The 22,619-nt window shown below is 47.3% G+C and overlaps 2 protein-coding genes across 2 annotated transcripts; both read left to right on the top strand.

Annotated features, from left to right (window-relative positions):
- Positions 1-13,779: 13,779 nt before the first annotated feature.
- Positions 13,780-14,670, top strand: LOC135636010 (ethylene-responsive transcription factor ERF011-like). The gene has a single exon (XM_065147520.1). The coding sequence runs from the start codon at positions 13,891-13,893 to the stop codon at positions 14,368-14,370; it is 480 nt and encodes a 159-aa protein (XP_065003592.1). The 5' UTR covers positions 13,780-13,890; the 3' UTR covers positions 14,371-14,670.
- A 1,552-nt stretch (positions 14,671-16,222) lies between these two features.
- On the top strand, positions 16,223-22,396 carry LOC135636619 (polyadenylate-binding protein 2-like). The gene is made up of 9 exons (XM_065148481.1): positions 16,223-16,813; positions 18,647-18,765; positions 18,911-19,567; positions 19,662-19,739; positions 19,821-19,910; positions 20,317-20,451; positions 21,426-21,608; positions 21,736-21,933; positions 22,009-22,396. Exons 1-9 carry the CDS (start codon positions 16,573-16,575, stop codon positions 22,237-22,239), a joined length of 1,932 nt encoding a protein of 643 aa, XP_065004553.1. The 5' UTR covers positions 16,223-16,572; the 3' UTR covers positions 22,240-22,396.
- Positions 22,397-22,619: the final 223 nt, after the last annotated feature.

Here is a 22,619-nt window from a genome sequence, read left to right as displayed (position 1 = left end):
CGCTATGAGGTTATTAGAGTCATCTCTAGAGTTATCATCCTCCATCTCAAGACAAAAAAAATATCAATGATGGTCGTAAAAAAATATCCACAACGACAATAGAGCCGAAGTGGAGATCTTACTCTTTCATTTTTTTATTTTATTAAAGTATCTATTGATTTTGAGCTTTTTATTAGAAATTTTTTTTTACATCATTCATATTATCGATAAGATTAAGGAGAAATGATATTAACTATTTTATTTTTATAATTATAAAGATATCAATATAAAAATTTTAAATATACAAATTAAAACATTAAAATTAAATTAATTATAAAGATAATATACAATTAGTCCGATACCAAACGTGCAGTGAGTTCATCTTCCCGCCGGTCATTGTCATTCATGAAACCTCGCAACAATGTTTCTGTTGGATCGGTCCGACGAAGTGGGTGCGGCCCACTGCTCCTGACGCAGCCGCGTCCCCCACCACACTGGCATGCGTGACATGGAGATGTCGCTCGACGTCCGTCACAAGGAGGAAGATGCACGTCTGTCACAAGGAGGAAGATGCTTGTTCCCAGAACTTACCGTCTCCAAGTTTTTCTGCTTGTGACACAGACATGCATTACCTTTGGAGGCAGCAATATATATATATATATATATATATATAAGTTGAGGTGTCCGATCTGATCCAAGATGGCATCTCCGGTACGAATGACCAGTGACAGCCCTGTGTGGGACCAACACTGGGGTCAGAGTGTCCTCCAATAAATGGACGGGTGGGTGGTTGCGGTACGTCAAGAATTCCACGTGCGACCCAATGGGTTGTCCGCTCACACATTTAAACTTTCTCAACGTTAAGAACCCTCAACAATCTTTTTCAAGTGCAATTAAAATGCCACGTGGCATAAATATGTTAAATCATATGATACGATAAGGAAATATATAATTTTAATTTTTTTTACAAAGAATAAGAGACGAAAATAGAATTCGAGTTAAGAATCTTTGGATAGATTTTCCATAACACGATATATAGTGTAGCTCAAAATAACGATGGTCTTTTAAGATATCAATATAGTTTGATATTCTAAAAATATATATAATTTATCTATTTTTTTTATTATTTCATCTATAGTTAGTAAATATGATGATGCTAATGAAACGACAATCTTACAAGTATATTTCGTATGTATCTTATAAGTGGATTTAAAAAATCTCAATTTTTGCTGACGATATTGAAATCAAATTAACTATCGGATATGAAAAATTATGACAAGCATACATGAAGCAAAGTTATCATGCAAAAAATGCTAGTTTGGGCCAATCCACTTGGACTCGTTCTTATAGTTTACACAAATATGTTTTTTTAGTGACACATACGTAAAATATTTTGATTTCTTTATAGAATCATAAATATTTGAATCCCTAAGTTCAAGAGGTCAACTTTAAACAATGGATGGTAGAATCCATTACTCAACCGATCCGTACCGGTTTGTATTGATTAAAAATCGGCATATCTCATTAATCCCTTCCGATTTGACGGTAATACATTATTAATTCATCATGGACGACCATACAAAGCTCTTTTTAAGTAATGCCTATCGTTTAATTGCTCGAGTCAATTATAGCTTTATTGAGTCAACATCGCATAGTCTTAATCTTAAAGTAAAATAAGAAACTTATATCTTCATCAACCACGTCACGAAGAAGAAGTGATCTTTGTCGATAGGATCGGATAGCTAACTCTCCATCGATTCAAAAGTATTAATCAACATATGTGCCTAATTGTACAGTGTCAAGTCACTCCAACTCCACTTCATCATTTTCCAACCTAACATGGAGGCATGGAAGTCTTAACACGAAAGATGGTCCAAATTTAGATAGATACAACGATGTGACTTACGTCGCATGCAAGTAATTAGAATGGTCACACATATCTCCATTTCGCACTCAATGAGTCATCACCAACGATTCATCTAGTTTGGTCCTTTGCATCACTTTTCCACGTCAAACTAATGGACTCTTACTTCACCTTAATTGATGATCATTTGAAAAATAGTTTGATTTGATGATTAATTATTTTAGATGAAAAAAAAGAATCTAAGTCCATAGTACAAATTAAACCAAGAAATGCTAATGATATTTTTACGATAAAGATTTTGATCATGTTATTGTATATTTTGATTGTTCTATATTTTGAGGATTCAGATTTAATCTCGATTTGACATCTGAGCTTATCGTAACTTTGGTGTCGAAAAGTTAAGAGATTTTAGTGATATGTGTTACGGTAAGTAACTTTTTAAGCCGTGGCCTCGGGGCCGTCGCGGCTCGGTTCAGGGGTCCGGATGTCGGGGATCTCGGACGGCGTCCCTCGGGGTCTCCCGACGGCCGAGCTCGGTGGTTCGGGTCGGGAGGTCGGTTCGGCAGGTCGGGTCGGCGGTTTGGGTCGGGAGGCAGCTCCGCCGCAGCTTCGGGAAGAGGCGACACCGTCTCGCACCTACATACAGGTCGGGCCGGGAGCTCGGCCCGACCCCTCCGACGATCAAGTTAAAGAAAGATGTGGAGGAGATTGTGGATGAGGCAGAAGAAGAGTCTCTGAGTGTTTTGTGTCTGAGTGAGTTCCTCTCCCTTTTCTCTTTAGAGTTTATGGGTATTTATAGATGAAGTTTGATGTTACCTGACGTGATTGTCTGCAGGGCAGGACTGTACCTTCGGTGGCGTCTGACATTGCCACTGGGGTTGCGTGGGAGGGCGAGCTGCCGCAGGGTATGGCGAGCCTCGGGCAGTGTGTCGCTCAAGGGGTTGCTGTCATAGCGTGTCACATCGCCATTTTTACCCCTATCATATGCCCCGCCCCCCCCCGAAAGGAGCTATGCGTCGATTCTTGCATGCAGGGGGTCCGATGCATGGCTTCTTACTTCAGGTGGGCTGGTCATGCGGATCCGAGGTGTACGACGAAGGCGGTCTAGCCGCGCGGACGCGTCTCATGCAACATGGGGTCGAGGTGCGCAACTCAGTCAGGAAGCCGAGCAGGGTTGGACTCGGGGCCGATGGAGCCGATGAGGGCCGAGAAGCACAACGCAGGCGGGCTGGCCGCGCAAGTGTGTCTCGGGTGGCGTAAAACCGAAGAGCCGAGGAGCACGACGCAGGCGGGCTAGCCACGCAGGCGTGTCCCAGGTGGCGTAAAGCCGAAGAGCCGAGGAGCACGACGCAGGCGTGTCCCGGGTGGTGTAAAGCTGAAGAGCCAAAGAGCACGACGCAGGCGGGCTGGCTGCGCAGGCATGGTCTCGGGTGGCGTAAAGCCGAAGAGCCGAGGAGCACGGCGCAGGTGGGCTGGCCGCACAGGCGTGGTCTCGGGTGGCGTAAAGCCGAAGAGCCGAGGAGCACGACGCAGGCGGGCTGGCCGCGCAGGTGTGTCCTGGGTGGCGTAAAGCTGAAGAGCCGAGGAGCACGACGCAGGCGGGCTGGCCGAGCAGGCGTGGTCTCGGGTGGCGTAAAGCCGAAGAGCCGAGGAGCACGACGCAGGCGGGCTGGCCGCTCAGGTGTGTCCTGGGTGGCGTAAAGCCGAAGAGTCGAGGAGCACGACGCAGGCGGGCTGGCCGCGCAGGTGTGTCCCGGGTGGCGTAAAGTCGAAGAGCCGAGGAGCACGACGCAGGCGGGCTGGTCGCGCAGGTGTGTCCCGGGTGGCGTAAAGCCGAAGAACCGAGGAGCACGACGTAGGCGGGCTGACCGCGCAAGTGTGTCCCGGGTGGCGTAAAGCCGAAGAGCCGAGGAGCACGACCCAGGCGGGCTGGCCGCGCAGGTGTGTCCCGGGTGGCGTAAAGCCGAAGATCCGAGGAGCACGACGCAGGCGGGATGGCCGCGCAGGCATGGGCTCGGCCGTCTATGGCCGAGGGATATGGCAAAGAGCCGGGAGACTCGATTCAGGCGGGCAGAGCGTGCTGAGGTGCATCTCGGCGGTGCGGCCAAGGGACACCGCTCTGGCGGGCAGACCGCGCTGAGGTGAACTCGGGAGCGTATGGTTGAGAAGCTCGGCACAGGCAGGCTGCGGCCGAGGGACGTGACCCAGGTGGGCAAGCCACCCTGAGATGGACTTGGCAGTGAATATGGCCGAGGAGCTCGGCGCAGGCAGGCTGGACGCGCGGACTTGTCTCAGGGAGTATGGAGCTGAGGGGCATGTAGCAGGCGGGCTGGCCGCGCTGGTGTGTCTCGGGAACACGGAGCCAAGGAGCACGACGCAGGCGGGCTGGTCGCGCAGGTGTGTCTGGGGGATGATGAGAGCGAGGAGCACGACGCAGGCGGGCAGGCTGTGCAGGTGTGGTCTCGGGCATCATTTACATCGAGGAGCACGACGCAGGCGAGCAGACCGCACAGGCGTGGTCGCGAGGGTCATGCGACCGAGTAGCACGACGCAGGCGGGCAGGACGCGCAGACGTGGTCTCGGGCACCATGCGACCGAGCAGCACGACACAGGCGGACAGGCTGTACCGAGGTGGATCTTGGTAGTGTGTGGCCGAGGTGCTCGGTGCAGGCGACCGAGGGGCGAGACCCTGGTGGGTAAACAACCCTGAGATAGACTCGGCCGTGAATATGACTAAGGAGCTCGGCACGGGCAGGCTGGCCGCGCAAGCGTGTCTCGGGGGGTATGGAGCCGAGGGGCACGACGCAGGCGGGCTGGTGGCGCTGGCGTGTCTCAGGAACATGGAGCCAAGGAGCACGACGTAGGCGGGCTGGCGGCGCAGGTGTGGTCTCGGGCATTACGCGATCGAGGATCACGATGCAGGCGGGAAAACCGCGCATGCGTGGTCGCGAGGGCCATGTGGCCTTGTAGCACGACGCAGGCAGGCAGGACGCGCGGGCGTGGTCTCAGGCACCATGCGGCCGAGCAGCACGACACAGGCGGACATGCCGCGCCGAGGTAGATCTCGGCAGTGTGTGACCGAAGTGCTCGGTGTCGGCGGACAGACCACGCATGGGGCCTAAAGGTCAAGGCAGCGGGCTGCACCGTTAGCCGAGCAACTGACGCGGGCTGGTCGCGCATGGGGCCGAGGCAGCAAGCCGCGCTGTCAGTCGAGCAGTTGAGGCTGGCTGCTTGCTGCGCATGGGGCCGAGGCAGCGTGTTGGCTGCGCACGTGGCTGAGGGGCCGAGGCAGCGGGCTGCTTGCTGCGCATGGGGCCGAGGGGCTGAGACAGCGTGTTGGCTGCACATGGGGCCGAGGCAGCATGTTGGCTGCGCATGAGGCCGAGGCAGCGTGTTGGATGCGCATGGGGCCGAGGGGCTGAGGCAGCGTGTTGCTGCGCACGGGGCCGAGGGCCGAGGCAGCGTGCTACTTGCTGCGCATGGGGCCGAGGGGCTGAGGCAGCGTGTTGGCTGCGCATGGGGTCGCGCGGACGCGTCTCGTGCAACATGGGGCCGAGGTGCGCAACTCAGTCAGGAAGCCGAGCAGGGTTGGACTCGGGGCCGATGGAGCCGATGAGGGCCGAGGAGCACAGCGCAGGCGGGCTGGCCGCGCAGGTGTGTCTCGGGTGGCGTAAAGCCGAAGAGCCGAGGAGCACGACGTAGGCGGGCTAGCCGCACAGGCGTGTCCCAGGTGGCGTAAAGCTGAAGAGCCGAGGAGCACGACGCAGGCGGGCTGGCCGCGCAGGCGTGTCCCGGGTGGTGTAAAGCTGAAGAGCCGAGGAGCACGACGCAGGCGGGCTGGCCGCGCAGGCGTGGTCTCGGGTGGCGTAAAGCCGAAGAGCCAAGGAGCACGACGCAGGTGGGCTGGCCGCACAGGCGTGGTCTCGGGTGGCGTAAAGTCGAAGAGCCGAGGAGCACGACGCAGGCCGACTGGCCGCGCAGGTGTGTCGTGGGTGGCGTAAAGCCGAAGAGCCGAGGAGCACGACGCTGGCGGGCTGGCCGCGCAGGTGTGTCGTGGGTGGCGTAAAGCCGAAGAGCCGAGGATCACGACGCAGGCGGGCTGGCCGCGTAGGTGTGTCGTGGGTGGCGTAAAGCCGAATAGCCGAGGAGCACGACGTAGGCGGGCTGGCCACGCAGGTGTGTCCCGAGTGGCGTAAAGCCGAAGAGCCGAGGAGCACGTCGCAGGCGGGCTGGCCGCGCAGGTGTGTCCCGGGTGGCGTAAAGCCGAAGAGCCGAGGAGCACAACGCAGGCGGGATGGCCGTGCAGGCGTGGACTCGGCCGTCTATGGCCGAGGGATATAGCAAAGAGTCGGGAGACTCGATTCCAGTGGAAGTGCCCATTCTGCGATCGAGGGATATGGATGGTCGCGCAGGCGTTGGCTGCGCATGGGGCCGAGGGATAGGGATAAAAATGACGATGTGACACGCTATGACAGCAACCCCTTGAGCGACACACTACTCGAGGCTCGCCATACCCTACTGTAACGGACAAACTTCTAAACAAGATGTTGGATGTAATGCTTATGTCTGTCCGTTGTCTTTTGGCATGTTCATGCCTTGTATAGCAGTTAGAGGGGCGGCCGAAGGCTTATAAGTCCCATTTTAGTTGGGTTGGTGGCCACTTTAGGCTTGTAAATAAAGGTTGTGTCATGTGGACACATTCGAGAGCTTTTCGGTCTGTAATGGACCATTTTACCCTTTGTTGTGCAACTATTCAGAGCTTGTAAAGTCTGTTTGTAACTTGCATTGTCTATGAAGTGTTTTTCGGACATGTTTGCTTGTGGATCCCGATTGAGGCGTTCTCTTTAACTCGTTCTCTCTTTTGTTGGTCCTAAGGGACAATGGGAGGCTTCGGGGAGGCTGACCTTTGCGGACGGACGCGCGAGGGTGCCGCACGCCTTAGGCAAAACCAGCTAAGGTCGTGACAATATGGTATCAGAGCGGGACAAGCACTCATAGAAACACTTGACATGCAAATGTGGGGGACCTTGCGGGGCTGCGTTGAGGGCAGTCAGCAACGCGCGACCGTTTGAGGGAAAACGGGCATGGAGATGTAGGGAAAAGAGTCGCTCAGAGGAGCGGGCATCTAACAGTGGCATTCAGTGGAATGGCCAACCCTTCGCGCAAGAGGCACCACGAGAATAGGCAAGCTTGGAAGAATTCGGAGCGCACAAAGGTTGGGATGGCTGAGTTTGAGCTACGGCTCAACGTTGACAACTATACTTGATGGTGCTCTAGGCAAGCGAGGCGCTTGGCAAGAATGAGACCATCCAAGGTGGAATGAGTTGCTCAACGACCAAAAGAGTTTTGCAAAGCTCACAGAGGTGAGGGGAATTGCTAACTCGAAGAATTTGGTACTCATGCATGGGCTTGTATGCGGACGATGGAATGTTCGTGGCCATCCCAAGGCGGCCGAGACTCGGCGCCAATGGAGCATTAAAACTTTCTCTTCGGCATGCAAAGGATACGTCCGTAGAAGGCTGAAGTGTGCAACGAGTTCAGCATGTTGCTAGGCCTTGAGGGGTGCAGTGGTGGCTGTATTGACGTGGAGGCGCAATCTAGCAAGTGCGTTTGCAAGAGGCAGAACAATGCACAGTTTGTTCAGCAGATCGGAGTAGTCCAAGGGGATGGTGGTCTCCAAAACGAAGAGAGATGTTGCTCCAACGGGACAGTTATCCAGGAGGGATAAGTCTCGGCTCTCCAGAGGGAGAATCATGGGAGATGGAACTCACAAACAACAACTTCACGAAGCTCGATGGACCGAGCAAGCGGCGAGGAGTTGTCGCTTGATCTCGCTCGAGAGAAAGCATTGGTGGATGCATTGCAAGATCAAGTGGGGGAGCGACCTGAAGCAACTTAAATGAAGGCACACTTAGAGTCGATATGGAGATCGGACTCAAGGGAGGGTTGACCCGTGGAATGGTGGGCGCGAGGGCCACCATCGACTCAATGCAAAAACGAGGAGCGGAGCAACTTGGGTGTAACTTGGCGAAGTACCCAAGCCGCCTGAAGGGAGCCAGCAGAGAAGTTGGAACATGGAGCAGAAGCACAGTGCTTTCCTTAGACAGAGGTCAAAGACATGAACTCTTGCAGAGGCAAGGGTAGGATCATGTTGTTCCATGGGTCCTTCATCCTGACGGAGCGGACTCATCTTGCATGGTGCCAAAGACGAAGGGAGCTTCGCGGCACATGCACCTTAACTCGGAAGAGCATTTGATGGAGGAACTAAGGCGACTCAACTTGCGGAGGCGAAGTTGGGTTCAGAAGGCCTTAGCACGGGGCAAGAGGACGCAGAGGCGGGTACTCTTGAAGAATATGCCACAGTGTTGCCATTCAAGTTGCTATGAAGGAAGCAGTGCGCAGTGGAGATTGTGCTGGTAGGGGTAGAGGCCCAGGATCCAGACAATGGTGCACAGATTACAGTTAAGTCGGTGGACTTCGAGAGCTACTAGGCGACGGACTGTCCTAGAGCGGTGCTTCATCTAGGTGTGACCCAAGAGTGGGTGGATGAAGGTCGATTGCCAGAGGAGCGAACAAAATCGAAGGTGGAAGGGACCCTGCGATGTATTGGCAGAGGCCACACATGGAGGGTTCACAACTTGGAGTTTATTCCACAAGGATCAGAATGCAATGGAGATGTCACCAGGAGGCGACATGGTGCAGCGGATCGTGGTGGAACAGTTCGTGGCAATGCGATACACACAATCTGTCCCGTGAGGGATGAGATCATATGGAGGTATGATCGGGAGCTACTGGAAGCTCCACTTCGGTGAACAACACGACGGCAAGAAGGGCTATGGATTCAAGGAGTGAAGGCCATGGTACCGCAGAGGCGGGTCTTCCGGGCGTGCATCGAATTTTGCATCGGATGAAAGCCTTGGTCATCAGCATATGGGGGCTGTGTTCCACCAAGGGAAAAGTTCGAATACAAGTACCAGTGAGTTCCATGGGAGGGACTTGATCATACAGAGGTATGATCGAAGCAGCTAGAGAGTTGGACTGCTCCAGAGCTCATATTCGCTTAAGGGAGCCCGACAAGTCAGAGGACAAGGTCGAGTAAGCGAACGTTGCTACCAAGGAAGCTAAGGAGAACAGAATCGGTGCAAACTCTACAACGTGATGGCAGAGGCCATGCATGAGAGTTGCAGTCTGTCTTTCCATCGACCAAACAGACTGCTTGGAGAACACAGAGGTGTTGAAGCAGGGGGTCGAAAGGGGCGAGGAAGCGACGACGAGTCCAGAGGGACTTAGCTACCCAAAATCAAGCATCAGTTAGAATGGAGGTGGACTCAGAGGAGTGCCACGGAGACATCTCTACTGATTGTGAAGAAAAGGGATACAGAGGCGAGGCGACGGATAGTAGGGCCATGGGCATGGCAGCGCCATGGTACCGCAGAGGCGGGACTTCCGTGCAAGTCATTGATCCCTTGCTCTCATGGAGGGAGAGCACTTGGTCGTGAAAGGGGCCGAGGAGGTGGAGCATGCAGAGGCAATCTCCAAGTACCGAGACAAGGCTGAAGGGCAGAGGCCAAGAAACTTCGTAAGACCGGTGTCAACAAGTTTCTCATCAAGATAGCCGTAAGTGAAGGACTTCGGGTCACGCAAGAGTGCACGACCAAGGAACGAAGCAGGCAGTATACGGTGCTGTACCTTTGCTACTCAGTGGAGTAGGCGGCAGGGTTGATGGAGAAGACGGTACAATCCCAGAGGCGACCTCATCTATCAGATAATTACTCCAAGTTGGGGTGAAAACTTCCTGCATTCCAGAAGTTCAATGGCTTTGAGAAGGTGAATCACAGTAGCTAACTCAACGCAAGGAGTGCAAACACTTCGAGTGCTTCCGAAGTGTGAGCAAAGAGCAGGCGAAGGCTAGTAACCAGCTCGATGCATGAAGTACAACCTCGAGGAGGCGGGCGAAGTCAAGTAACCTTTGCCTTCTCAACTCTTAAGAGAATGGGCGAAACCGAGTACCCCAGTTCTCTTATCTATCCAGCAGAGGAGCTCTGCACAAGTTCAAAGACCCTTCGAAGATAACGGAAGACAATACTTGTCAAATCCTCACCAGCGGTGATCAGTGCTACTGAGAGTAGATTGTCCGCTTCATTTCCCAACGAAATGCCAATCGAAAGCGGAAGTGATGCGAACCTACTTGGATGTGACAACTAACTAAAAGAAGAGTCAATGAGCAGATTTTGTGGAGGAAGGACCCAAAACTTCAGAAGTTTGCGAGGCGATGCTCGTTAAAGCTCCAACAAGCATCCACCCAGTTCAAGCAACATGTGGAATTTTTGAGAAACTGGCGCAGTAAAGATGATCTTTTCCTTCATCTGGCGGATCCGCGGGAATCAACAAGGATCAACACAACTCAGCCAACCCCCCACACCAGAGTCAGAGTCATTGGTGAGTTGAAGCAGCATGACGGATCAAAGGTTCGACTACTCAGAAACAGCAGCGGAGAGCAGCTGGGAGCCAGGAGGCACATTGCAGCTGGAGCGGAAGATTGAAGACTCAGCAAAGGCGAAGAGTTGCAGTGTTCACAAAGGCTTCGACGAGGACGTCGAAGGGATAAGTGGGGGAGAATGTAACGGACAAACTTCTAAACAAGATGTTGGATGTAATGCTTATGTCTGTCCGTTGTCTTTTGGCATGTTCATGCCTTGTATAGCAGTTAGAGGGGCGGCCGAAGGCTTATAAGTCCCATTTTAGTTGGGTTGGTGGCCTCTTTAGGCTTGTAAATAAAGGTTGTGTCATGTGGACACGTTCGAGAGCTTTTCGGTCTGTAATGGACCATTTTACCCTTTGTTGTGCAACTATTCAGAGCTTGTAAAGTCTGTTTGTAACTTGCATTGTCTATGAAGTGTTTTTCGGACATGTTTGCTTGTGGATCCCGATTGAGGCGTTCTCTTTAACCCGTTCTCTCTTTTGTTGGTCCTAAGGGACAATGGGAGGCTTCGGGGAGGCTGACCTTTGCGGACGGACGCGCGAGGGTGCCGCACGCCTTAGGCAAAACCAGCTAAGGTCGTGACACTACGGCAGCTCGGCCTCCCACGCAACCCTAGTGGCAATGTCAGACGCCACCGAAGGTACAATCCTGCCCTGCAGACAATCACGTCATGTAACATCAAACTTCATCTATAAATACCCCCAAACTCTAAAGAGAAAGGGGAGAGGAACTCACTCAGACACAAAACACTCAGAGGCTCTTCTTCTGCCTCATCCACAATCCCCTCCACATCTTTCTCTAACTTGATCGTCGGAGGGGTCGGGCCAAGCTCCCGCCCCGACCTGTATGCAGGTGTGAGACGGTGTCGCCTCTTCCCGAAGCTGCGACGGAGCTGCCTCCCGACTCGAACCGCCGAACCAACCTCCCGACCCGAACCACTGAGCTCGGCCGCCGGGAGACCCCGAGGGACGTCGCCTGAGATCCCCGACATCCGGACCCCCGAACCGAGCCGCGACAACCCCGAGGACACGGCTTAAAAAGTTACTTACCGTAACAGTATGTATTCCAAACTTTAGAAGATAAGAAAATGTTACTTAGAGTCTTTTTATAAATAGTTCAAATAAACTATTGATATATGGGATGAGCGTACGAAATCATCGAGTACTGACGAGACGAATGGTCCGATAAAATGTCAGGATGGGTGGGCGTCGGACAAACATGAGATTGACGAGTGAGTCGATGTCAAGTTGACGTCGAACTCTATCAGCCACAACAAGTCTGAAAACTCAGCTATTTAGGGCAGAGAGGCTGATGATATATCTCGAAGGTCAGCAACACAAAAGTCCAAACGAAGAAAGCTGTGGTGGAGCCTCGCCATTTAATCCGATGGGCTTCGTCGAACGGAATTGAGTTGTGTTATTCCACATGTGGAAGTCAATGCTTACCCAATCGATCTCACGCACAAATCGTTTGAAATACTTGTTTTCCCAAGTCAAATTATCGTAAGAATTTTGACCAAGTTGATGCATATATAATTAATAGAGAATGGGGTGCAATGAATCAATCGATGATAGTCAAATTTGAATGATGATAACAATCCAAACGTATTGAAAGTGTATCTATCTTATTTTAAACCTAATTATTCTTTCAAAAGAGAGTTTAAGTGTTTGAAAGCATCTACGTTATTTTAAGTATGATCAAAATCACATGCATGTTTTATGCAAGTTATTGACATGAATAAGATGTTATATTCATATAACTCGCCTTTGTAAGATAATTGACATTCTGAGGTTAACTTAGCTCGCTTGAATACAATATTTATGCTTAGATGTTAGGGTTAGGTGTATGAATGAGTCTTATGCTTGTTAAACTAGGGAGGGAATTCGGGTTTAGGGATGGGAAACCAAAAGTTTCCCAATGTTGTACTTATTAGAGGATTCTGTAGAATAGGAAGAAAGTTAGAACAATATTTGTTATGATGCGTCGTTTACAGTGTGTTGAAATAATAATTAAGTTGAGATCATAATAAAAAAAAAAAATTATATGAGTTATGTGTATTAAAACGTTATGATTATGAATATAAGATAACTACTACTCGCCTCGAGTTTGGGACGATCGATTGCATCATTGAATCAATATCCGATCAACACTATATATCAATACCTACGATTAAATATTCATATGGTATCTTTAGTATACATATCAATACCTATTAAATCACGATGTTTCATTATTATTGACAAGTGTAATATATAAATATAGATATTCATGGACTTTGGATCAATTTAAATTTTTTACTTTTTTTAGAAAATTAAACTACATTACTATGTTAAAGGCACATAATCATTCCCTTTCAAAAGAAAAACCATTATACCGAAACTTATCATAACTATTAGCTCTATCAAAATTCGATATATATATAATATTATTTTATACTAAAAAGACGATTCGGTTTCTCCGCCATCTCGCCGCCGCTGCTTCGCAGCAGGCGGTGCTGACACGCGCCACCGACCTCGAATTAATTTTCCATGGCGCGCCGCCGCCCCCTCCCCGCCTCGTGCTCGACCGTCGGATGGAGCCCCGCTCGATCTCGCCCCCTCCGTCCGCCCGTGTCGGAGGTGGCACTGCCGTGGCGAGGGAGAAGACGCGGGCGTTGGTGGCGTCATGGCACCTCACGTGCCTTGGAACGCACACAAGACGACAAAACCATGATAATTCAATATAATTATATATATCTCAATCATTGCATCGCACCGCTAATGCGCTGTCGGCCGCGGCACGTGTCGAGTGCCCGCCGTCGACACGCTCTCCGTTCCCTTTCCCTGCTTTTTCTTGCGTTATTATTCTCTCCGTTTATTCTGCGACCTCCGTTACGCGTTTTAGCATCTTTTTCTCGTCGACGCGTTATTGTTATTATTATTATTATTATTATGACAAATACCTGAAAATTTTATTTTTTTAAGCATAAAGCTCCCACTTTTTAATCCTAATTATAAATTAAAATCCCGATCCAATCAATTAACATACTACAGTAAAAATAAATTAAATATAATATATAATAATGTAAACTTATGTTAAAATTTTAATAATTAGAAAAAATCTGAAAGTCATATATATGTAAAATCCAAGTCATATATTTTTTAAATATATCTAAGGCCATGTAAATATTTCAAATATCAGTTTAAAGTATAAAAATAATTCCATTATATTAAAATATTTATTTTAAAATTTATATATTATAAAAATATTTTATATTTTATTAGTATTTTTATTTGAATAACCAAATAGATTAATTATTGTAATTAATTGTCACAAATTCTTAACTGACGGCGTCATGTAAATTTGTCGTTTCCTCGCACTTTCCTTGTTGTGGACTCTCTCTCTTCTCCACCGTCCTTTATTAGTTATTGGATAAGCTACCAAGCAGCGCCGAGCTTGACGTGTTCGCCGCCTGCCGGCACGCGCTATATATCATACGGCCTACGCAACCCCGGCAAAGTTTCCTGGCATACGATCCGTGGGAGTTTCGGGGAGGGAGCTCCGCGGGAGGAGAGGTGAGGGAGAGATGGACGTGGAGAGGCAGCTGCCGCCGAAGAAGGCGGCGAGGAAGCCGAAGGAGCGGCCCTTCCGAGGCATACGGATGCGGAAGTGGGGGAAGTGGGTGGCGGAGATCAGGGAGCCGAACAAGCGGTCCAGGATATGGCTCGGCTCCTACTGCACCCCGGTGGCCGCCGCCAGGGCCTACGACACCGCCCTCTTCTACCTCCGGGGCCGCGCCGCCCGCCTCAACTTCCCCGACGACATCTCCGTGAGCGACGACGCCGACCACGAAGCGATCGCCATGTCAGCCGCGTCGATCAGGAAGAAGGCCGCGGAGGTGGGCGCCAAGGTCGACGCGCTCCAGATGAGCGGGGGCGGGGCGGCCGTCTTTTGCTGTCAGGAGGACAAGCGTCGGCAGGCGGAGAAGCGGTACAAGAATCCCGACCTTAATCAGGCGCCGGGCCCCGAGAGCTCCGACGACGAGTGGAGCAGCAGCTTGCAGTAGACGCATGGGTACATATGACCATGTATCTGGTTGCAGTAGTTCTGGTCTCGCATGCCATCCTCAGGAAGAAGGAAGAAGACATATGTCAATACACTGATAACCGAAGTAGGGTTTTTGTCTTGTTGGATTTCTAGTTGTACTTGTTGATTTGCTGGGAAGGAATCCACGGGAACAATAACAGCGACAAGGAGAAGAGTCATTGGTCTGTAGTTCCTTTGTGATGCAGCTTCTCTTGGAGATGAACTCGATCGATGTAAAGTGCTTTTAATGATATACCAATACTTCCAACTTCGTTTGCCATGCCAAAGCTTTCATATTGCTTTCACCTGCTTGTCTCCTTGCAGATGGATAGATTCTTTTGTAGTTAACACCATGTCTTGAAATAAATCAAGCTTTAGGAAAGGCTGGAACTTTAGGACATGGATCATATCACGCTCTAAGTTATTGCATGCCAAACAGCTCAAGATCGTATCCTTCGTGTGTCACGTTTGAGGAACAAACACAAAAGCATAAAACTGCAGAAGAATAATCTATATGAGTATATGGCAGACATAAAACTTGGAATCCGAATAATCTTACACCCATCGAGTATCTTTCCTTTGGAGGAGCTGTGAAAAGATTCCTGAGACTCCTGTTGATGCTGTAAATTGCGATATTTATATGCTTCATATGTATCTCCTGGAGTGTGTCTTATCCACCCAAAAGAAGAGCATGAGATATGTAGCCAAAGAAGAGAGAAGAAAAATACATGGGATTACAAGTAATCCCGGTTAACGCACACGGATTTAGGATCGGTGGTTTTGCTTAAAGAACGCAAAGGGAAATGATGTGCGACGGGGAAGAGAAAGGATGAGTACGTACTCGGTGCGTCGAGAAAGAGCTTAATATAACGAGAGTGGGTGCACCGTACGTATGGATGGATGTGTCATTGGTTGTATCGCTCTGTTCCTCCCTCTGATTCCTAAAGTTCCATGATCTTTTGTCTTTTGTAAGATTGGTGTGTGAAACAGCATACTTGCAGATCGTCTTCATTCGTGAGTTCTGTGCACTCGAAAGCTTGCTGTCATGCATGGAGAACATGAAGATTAGTGGCCTATCATTATTGTTTGGATCAGTCTTGGATACATTTACCTCGAATCCCTCTGCTCCATTGCTTCCGTGTATTCGTATTGGAAGTCCTTGATCTGGCATCTGGTCCATTTGAAAGTGAAAGAGGAGTCATCAAAGCACTTGGGAAATAGATGGTGACCCTGAAATCCTTTTAAAAAGTGTTGGAACATCTCTTCTTCTCCCTGCCATTCTTAGCCACCATTTGGAGTTGCTTGTGCCACACGAGATTCAATTGAGTTGATCTATAGGACCGGAGTGGATCTATTAATATTATTAATTTTAGCTTAAGTATTTTAAGTCGATGATTAACTCAATAGCTTGAGTTACTTTTTTTGGGGTATGATGGTGTTTAATTTCCAGATACTATAATATTCTTCACAGATCACATTATAACCCAACAAGAATCAGACAACTTTGGGCCAACGAGCTCACCCATCTGATTCTGCTGCACCAGCGAAATCTTATCCTTCGATGGGCCCATCATGGACCCACCAGGGCGGCCTCCTGCTGTGAAAGGTGCGGCTCACAAGCGCGTGCCGGTTCCGGGTTCAGGTTTCTCGGAACGGCAGACCAATCTTATGCGGTGGGACCCACGCGGGGGTCAAGAGACCAATGAGGATGTATTCGTAAACCCTGTTGTTTTTGGGACAGGCGATTCGAATCGCCCGACTCATCAGCACGTTACGCTTTGATTCGTAACTCCAACCCCCTGATTCCGACACGTACGCACCCCCTCGCCCTGTCCGCCGGCATCAGCCCGGGGCGGGCCATCGTACGGTCCGCGTCGCTTACCCCACCTCATCCGACGGCGGAGGCTGCCGTGTTAGTTGGATTAGGGTTTGCGACGTGCCCCCGCGATTTAAACCCTTGTGCGGCCTCCGGCGCGGTTGCGGTTGCGGAGGCTGCTCTTGCGAAACCTTCTCTCCCTTTCCAAACCCTTACAAGAACCCCGTCGATATTCCTCTCCAATTCTTTCATCCAGCAACCGGAATTGTTTAGGTGTTTGTTGTTGTTGTTGTTGTTGATCGCTTAGGGTCAGCGGAAGAGCCGGGAAGAAAAAGGCTTTGTTGTCTTCTAGATCGTGAGGAGCAAATGGCGCAGGTCCCGCTTCAGCCGCAGGCAGCGGTCCCCGGCCCGGCTGAAGGCGGTGGCGGGGCCCAGTTCTCCTCGACGTCGTTGTACGTCGGCGACTTGGACCCGGGCGTGACGGACGCGCAGCTGTATGATGTTTTTAGCCAGATCGGGGCGGTGGTGTCCGTCCGCGTCTGCCGCGATATGAATACTCGCTTCTCTCTCGGCTATGCCTATGTCAACTACAACGATGCCGCGGATGGTCAGTTGGAATTGTTCTTTGGCTCTCTTTGTTCCTCTGGAATCTGTTCATGTGGCTGTTGCTTGGTCTTGTCTTGTTTTGTGTCAATGCCCCCTAACTATTGCTTTAGCATTGGCATACTGTTATCGGGATTGCAGTTATTTGTCCTGCATTGAAGATTAATAATTGATATAGGGAATTGTGGAAGAACACCAAATAATTATACTGTATTGCCAATGTAAACATTTCTTTGGATGCTATTTTTTGATAGTTTACCTCATATTTTGGCTTACCGGAGACAGTCTTATTTTCAATTTATACGCCATATTGATTGAGCCATGCTAATTGGTCATCTTTTTTTTATTTTTTGTTTTTGTGGACTCTCATGGTGGTAGAACCATGTCATACTGGTATGGTCAGTAATGGGTATATGTGAGTTGCAAGTGATTTATCGGTAAGAATCTAACTAGGATTTGTAGGAATTAATTAACCGGTGACATTAAGTTTTGCCATGTCATTAGCCATTTATTGTTTAGTGTTTAGTGTATCTTGTCTCTTGTTTTCCATGTTAGCACATCTAGATTTCTCTATACAGAAGCTGACCTCGTTACTTGCTGTTGCATGTGAACATCCTGATGCCAAGGTGTGAACTACTTGTTTGAGGCTATTTGTTGTTGTGGCTTCATACAGTTTGAAGGAGTCATCAAGTTATTATTCTTAGGGATTGTCCGTGTCTGAACGTGAGGCCGATTCAGAATGGTGGATTACTAGCTAGATGATGATGCAACTTCATGTTATCATTAACAGTAGTATTGTCTCATCACCCCAGAACATGATTGTTAATAAACTCTTTTCATACACTGATCATTGTATGTCTTGTTTTTCTTTTTTACCACTAAATAATCACAAGACTTTTCTTGGGTGGGGAAAAATTAAGATGAAGCATAGATTATTGGTTGGGATGTCTTGCTTTCAGTAGTGCCCATGAACAAGAAACCCACAGTTGCCTTTCTGAATTGTATGACGTTAAAGATGAGCTTCTGCCCAAAAAATCACTTCTTGTCTTGAAGCTGCTTGCAATGAGAAGTTATTGTTCAGCACACCCCCTCTCCACCGGGCTACACAGACCCCTGGATGCCTACTGATGCTAGTAATGGATCAAATTAACATTATGTTGAGGATCTTAGTTGAGATCTGTCCAGCACCAAAAGCCTAAATTTGTTGTTAAAATTACCCAGACTTTTTTTCCTGGATGCCTTCTAATCCATAATATTCAAAGGTTTCTGACCTTCAACATATGCTGGTGTGCACTAGAAGGTTGTAGCATTGTTGGAATCATTGAAACTTACTCTCCGTTGAGCTCTGTTTTTTTTAGAATAATGGCACCTTGTGGGTGCTTAGATTTTGTTTGGAATACTTTGGGAATCTTCACATTGTTCATCTGAATATTACCAAGTATCTTAGTTTTTTTTATTTTTTGCGGTGTATCATAATATGCATGCGTGTGTTTTTGTTTCTTCTTTGACACTGACTTTAAACATGTTATATTGATTAGGATATTCTGTTTCTTCTTTGTATGTGCATGTCTCTGACAATTACATTTGACATGTCTTAAATTCATGAACAATCTAAATTATGAAAGTTCTTTTCACTTTGACTTCATTTTCTGTTAGGTATTGATTTTTATTGATATGTAAATCATCTGTTTCAGTAGAATCATGAGAATTCATGATCCACTACCCATTTTGAATCTTGATGCCAACTTATGAAGATGATATAGATTGAAGTGCTTATACTGCATTGGTAGAAAGTTATGTATGCTATTTATTGACTCTGTTAAGTGCCTGTTGGCAGCTGCAAGGGCACTGGAAGTGCTTAATTTCATGCCTCTCAATGGGAAGACTATTCGGATAATGCATTCAAATCGTGATCCTAGCACACGTAGAAGTGGGACTGCCAACATATTTATCAAGGTACAATTTCTGTGATCTTCTCTTGGATCATTGGAACTTGAATTAATGAGTTGATTTTCGTGACACTTTATGTGTTTCAACAAGTAGTTATTGTGTTTATATCTTTACATGTTTTTTGACTTTGTTTTGTTTTGTTTTGTTGCAGAATTTGGACAAGTGTATCGACAACAAAGCACTGTATGATACATTTTCTGCGTTTGGGAATATTCTTTCTTGCAAGGTTGCAACAGATGCATCTGGTCAGTCAAAGGGCTATGGCTTTGTCCAGTTTGAACAGGATGATGCAGCACAAAATGCAATTGAGAATCTAAATGGCATGCTATTGAACGATAAGAAAGTTTTTGTTGGGCCCTTTATTCGTAAACAGGAAAGGGAGAATGCTGCAAGCAACATAACATTTAGTAATGTATTTGTAAAAAATCTCTCAGAGTCTACAACAGAAGATACTCTTCAAGAAGTTTTTGGTGACTTTGGAAAGATCACTAGCTGTATTGTAATGAGAGGGGAGGATGGAAAATCAAAATGCTTTGGCTTTGTTAATTTTGAGAATCCTGATGAAGCTGCTCAGGCTGTTCAGGAACTTAATGGGAAGAAATTTGATGATAAGGAATGGTATGTTGGAAGAGCACAAAAAAAGTCAGAGAGAGAACAGGAACTTAAAGAGAAGTTTGACCAGAGTAAGCAGGAGTCTTCTGAAAAATTGGAAGGGGTTAACTTGTACTTGAAAAACTTAGACGATAACATTGGTGATGATAACTTGAGAGAATTGTTCTCAGGGTTTGGGGCAATTGCTTCTTGCAAGGTTGTTTTTAATTTGTTTAATTTGATTTCATTGTTCTCTCATTCCATTATAATTTGCTTGTTTGCTGCATTATGTACTTGTAAAACTTTTATAGGTTGTGCGTGACAAAAATGGTGTGAGCAAGGGATCTGGATTTGTTGTTTTTCAGTCTCCTGATCATGCTTCTCAAGCAGTAAGTCAAAGTCTGGAAGTTGCAACCTCACTTTGGGTTACCGTATACTGTTTGTTGATTCAATGTTTAAATTTGTTGTAGCTTTTGGAGATGAATGGCAAAATGATTGGCAATAAACCACTTTATGTTGCACTAGCACAACGCAAGGAAGACAGAAGAGCAAGATTGCAGGTAATTTCTTTTAAGTCTACATGATAGTTCTGTATCATCATATGAGCTATATGCTTGGAGATAACAGACCAGTGTAATATTAATATTATCTCATTCAATGGTATACAATAACAAATTCAAGTTGCCAACCGTGTGGGGTAGTCAGCAGCAACAACGGTGAAGTCTCGTTTCAGTTATATCATGGAAACGTTTTAAATGAACTTTTAGGGGTTGATTTATTTTCATATTCTAATTGAAGTCTCTTGTGCTTTTTAGCTCATGAAAAGTGTTTAATTATAATGGAAAGTGATGAATTCTGACATTATGCATATTCCAATGTATATATCTTACAAATTTTGTTATCCTTTTCATATGGTCATAAATAATGTGGTAAGTTTCATTGGTTGCCTGTTTGTTCCTTTGCCAGGCTCAATTTTCACAAATGCGACCTGTGGTGATGCCGCCTTCAGTTGCTCCTCGTGTTCCATTGTATCCTCCCGGTGCTCCTGGGTTAGGACAACCACTTTTCTATGGTCAACCACCTGCACTTGTTCCTCCTCAGGTAGCATCTGTCACCCAAAACACAAGTTTAGTTGTATGTTTTGTGGTAAATCATTCTTTTGACTAGTTTGTGCTCCTTTGTGATGCAACTTAATTTTTCATGGCCGTGTTTATTACATGCATCTCTCAACTTTAAGATTGAACCATCCTTTAAGGTTGTTGCAGTAGAATTTGCTGAGAGTATCCTCACCAATAAGGTGGCATTTGGTTCAATGAATTTGGTCAGAGGCACCATAATGGATCAGTTTACATAGTGGTATTTTGGTTTTCATCAACAATGCATACAAATGGAATAAAATATAGATATTTAAATGAATTATAAAATAGTTTAATTATTGATATTGCTAGTGTATTGAGATATGGATTTTGATCAAAGAACAAAATCTCAGTTTGGTGTAAAAACTGGTTGGCTGCCAAATTTTGATACTACACTGGTACCATTAAGTGTACTAATGGTTGGTTGCGACTGGACTACTACAAGCACACAGAGTTGTCACAAGAGCAGTACCTTCTGACACAGGAGAGGCGGGGGCCATGTGGGGAAGAGAAAAAAGTAAAGAGAGGAAAAGGGGTTAGAGTAGTTACCAGTATGGGCAATATGGTTATATGCTTACTATATGTTCTTCAATTGCAAAGTCTAACCGAAAGCCTACTTGATCAATTATGTAAAGGTGTTTCATGTGGTAAGTTATGTGTTGCAACGTTCTGTTCATGTTGTGTTTTGTTGGTGTGATTCTTTTTGAGGCCATTAACCATGCAACAGGCCCCCTTGAACATATTGTAACTAGCTTTACTGTGAATAAATCTGAAGAAATTGCTTGTTTGATATGAAAAAAATTCCAATTGCACACATTGTCAAACCATTAGGGTCCCATTGCCATGGGTATATGTTTTTATTTCGAGAATCTTCCATAAGATAGTATCACTAGTAGGAGAACTAAAATGATGTGTGTTCCAATGACATTTTTCTTACAGCCTGGATTTGGCTTCCCTCACCCCCTTGTTACTGGAATGAGACCTGGAGCTGCTCCTTTTCCCAATTTCTTTATCCCGATGGCCCAACAAGGTCAGCAGGCCCAACGTCCTGGTGGTAGACGAGCAGGAGCAGGTCCACTGCAACTGACACAGCAGCACCCTATGCAAATGATTCAACAGCAGGTGTGTGATAAAACTTTTTGCACTGAGTGCAGGTTCCGGTTTCTCATAACCATCACTCTTCCTGTGCATATTGTCACAAATTAAAAAGCCTCTGTGATAGCATATAGTGAGAATCTGAATGTCGCAGATGCTCCCAAGGGGTGGACGTCCTTACCGCTATCCACCTGGGCGTGGCATGCCGGAAGTCGGCAATCCTGAAGGGATGTTCTCTCCCCCCTATGACATGGGTGGTATGCCCGCAAGGCATGCTGGCATGTCACAACCTGTTCCGGTAGGAGAACTGACTTCGGCTCTCGCAAATGCTACACCAGAGCAGCAGAGACTGGTAAGGAAGGTCCAATATGGATTTGCATCACTGGGTAGGTAGTATAACCGAGTGTGTTGTTTCTTTACATTTCAGATGCTGGGTGAGAGCCTCTATCCTCTCGTGGATCAGTTAGAGCACGGGTATGCTGCGAAAGTAACTGGCATGCTCCTTGAGATGGACCAGAACGAAGTATTACACTTGCTGGAATCTCCTGAAGCGCTGCAGGCCAAAGTAGTGGAGGCTATGGGAGTCTTGAGAAGTGTTGTTCAGCAGCAGCAGGTCGCAAACCGTTTAGCTGGTCTGTCGTTGAATGATGTTTCCTGAGCTGATATACACATCGCGACTCCTTGGGCGGGGGAGCCCGTTTTGATTTAGATGTGGTTTTGGGTTGATTTTTCTTGAACTATTCAGTTTGCTACTTCATAGAATGGGATTTTTTTTTCTTCTCTTTTCTATTAGTTATTTCGAGAGTGATTTTAGACTTCTTGGACGCCTATCAGTTTCATCAAAGTCAAAGCATTAAGATTCTCTCGAGTATATCCACCTATCGATCTCACGATCTTCCTGGTTTTCTTGCTGTCTTAGAAGAGTTCCAAAGAGGACGACAAAACAATCGTCGTCTAAACAAAGGTGATCGGAGAGGGCAGTCTTGGAAGGCATTAATCTGCATGCAAACCGGTGCATTAAATCATTGATTGATTCAA

Source organism: Musa acuminata, chromosome BXJ3-4 (genome assembly GCF_036884655.1).
Source record: "Musa acuminata AAA Group cultivar baxijiao chromosome BXJ3-4, Cavendish_Baxijiao_AAA, whole genome shotgun sequence".
NCBI classification, from domain to species: domain Eukaryota; kingdom Viridiplantae; phylum Streptophyta; class Magnoliopsida; order Zingiberales; family Musaceae; genus Musa; species Musa acuminata.
The sequence above is the reverse complement of the archived record's forward strand: the minus strand, read 5'-3'. Positions and strand labels throughout refer to the sequence as shown.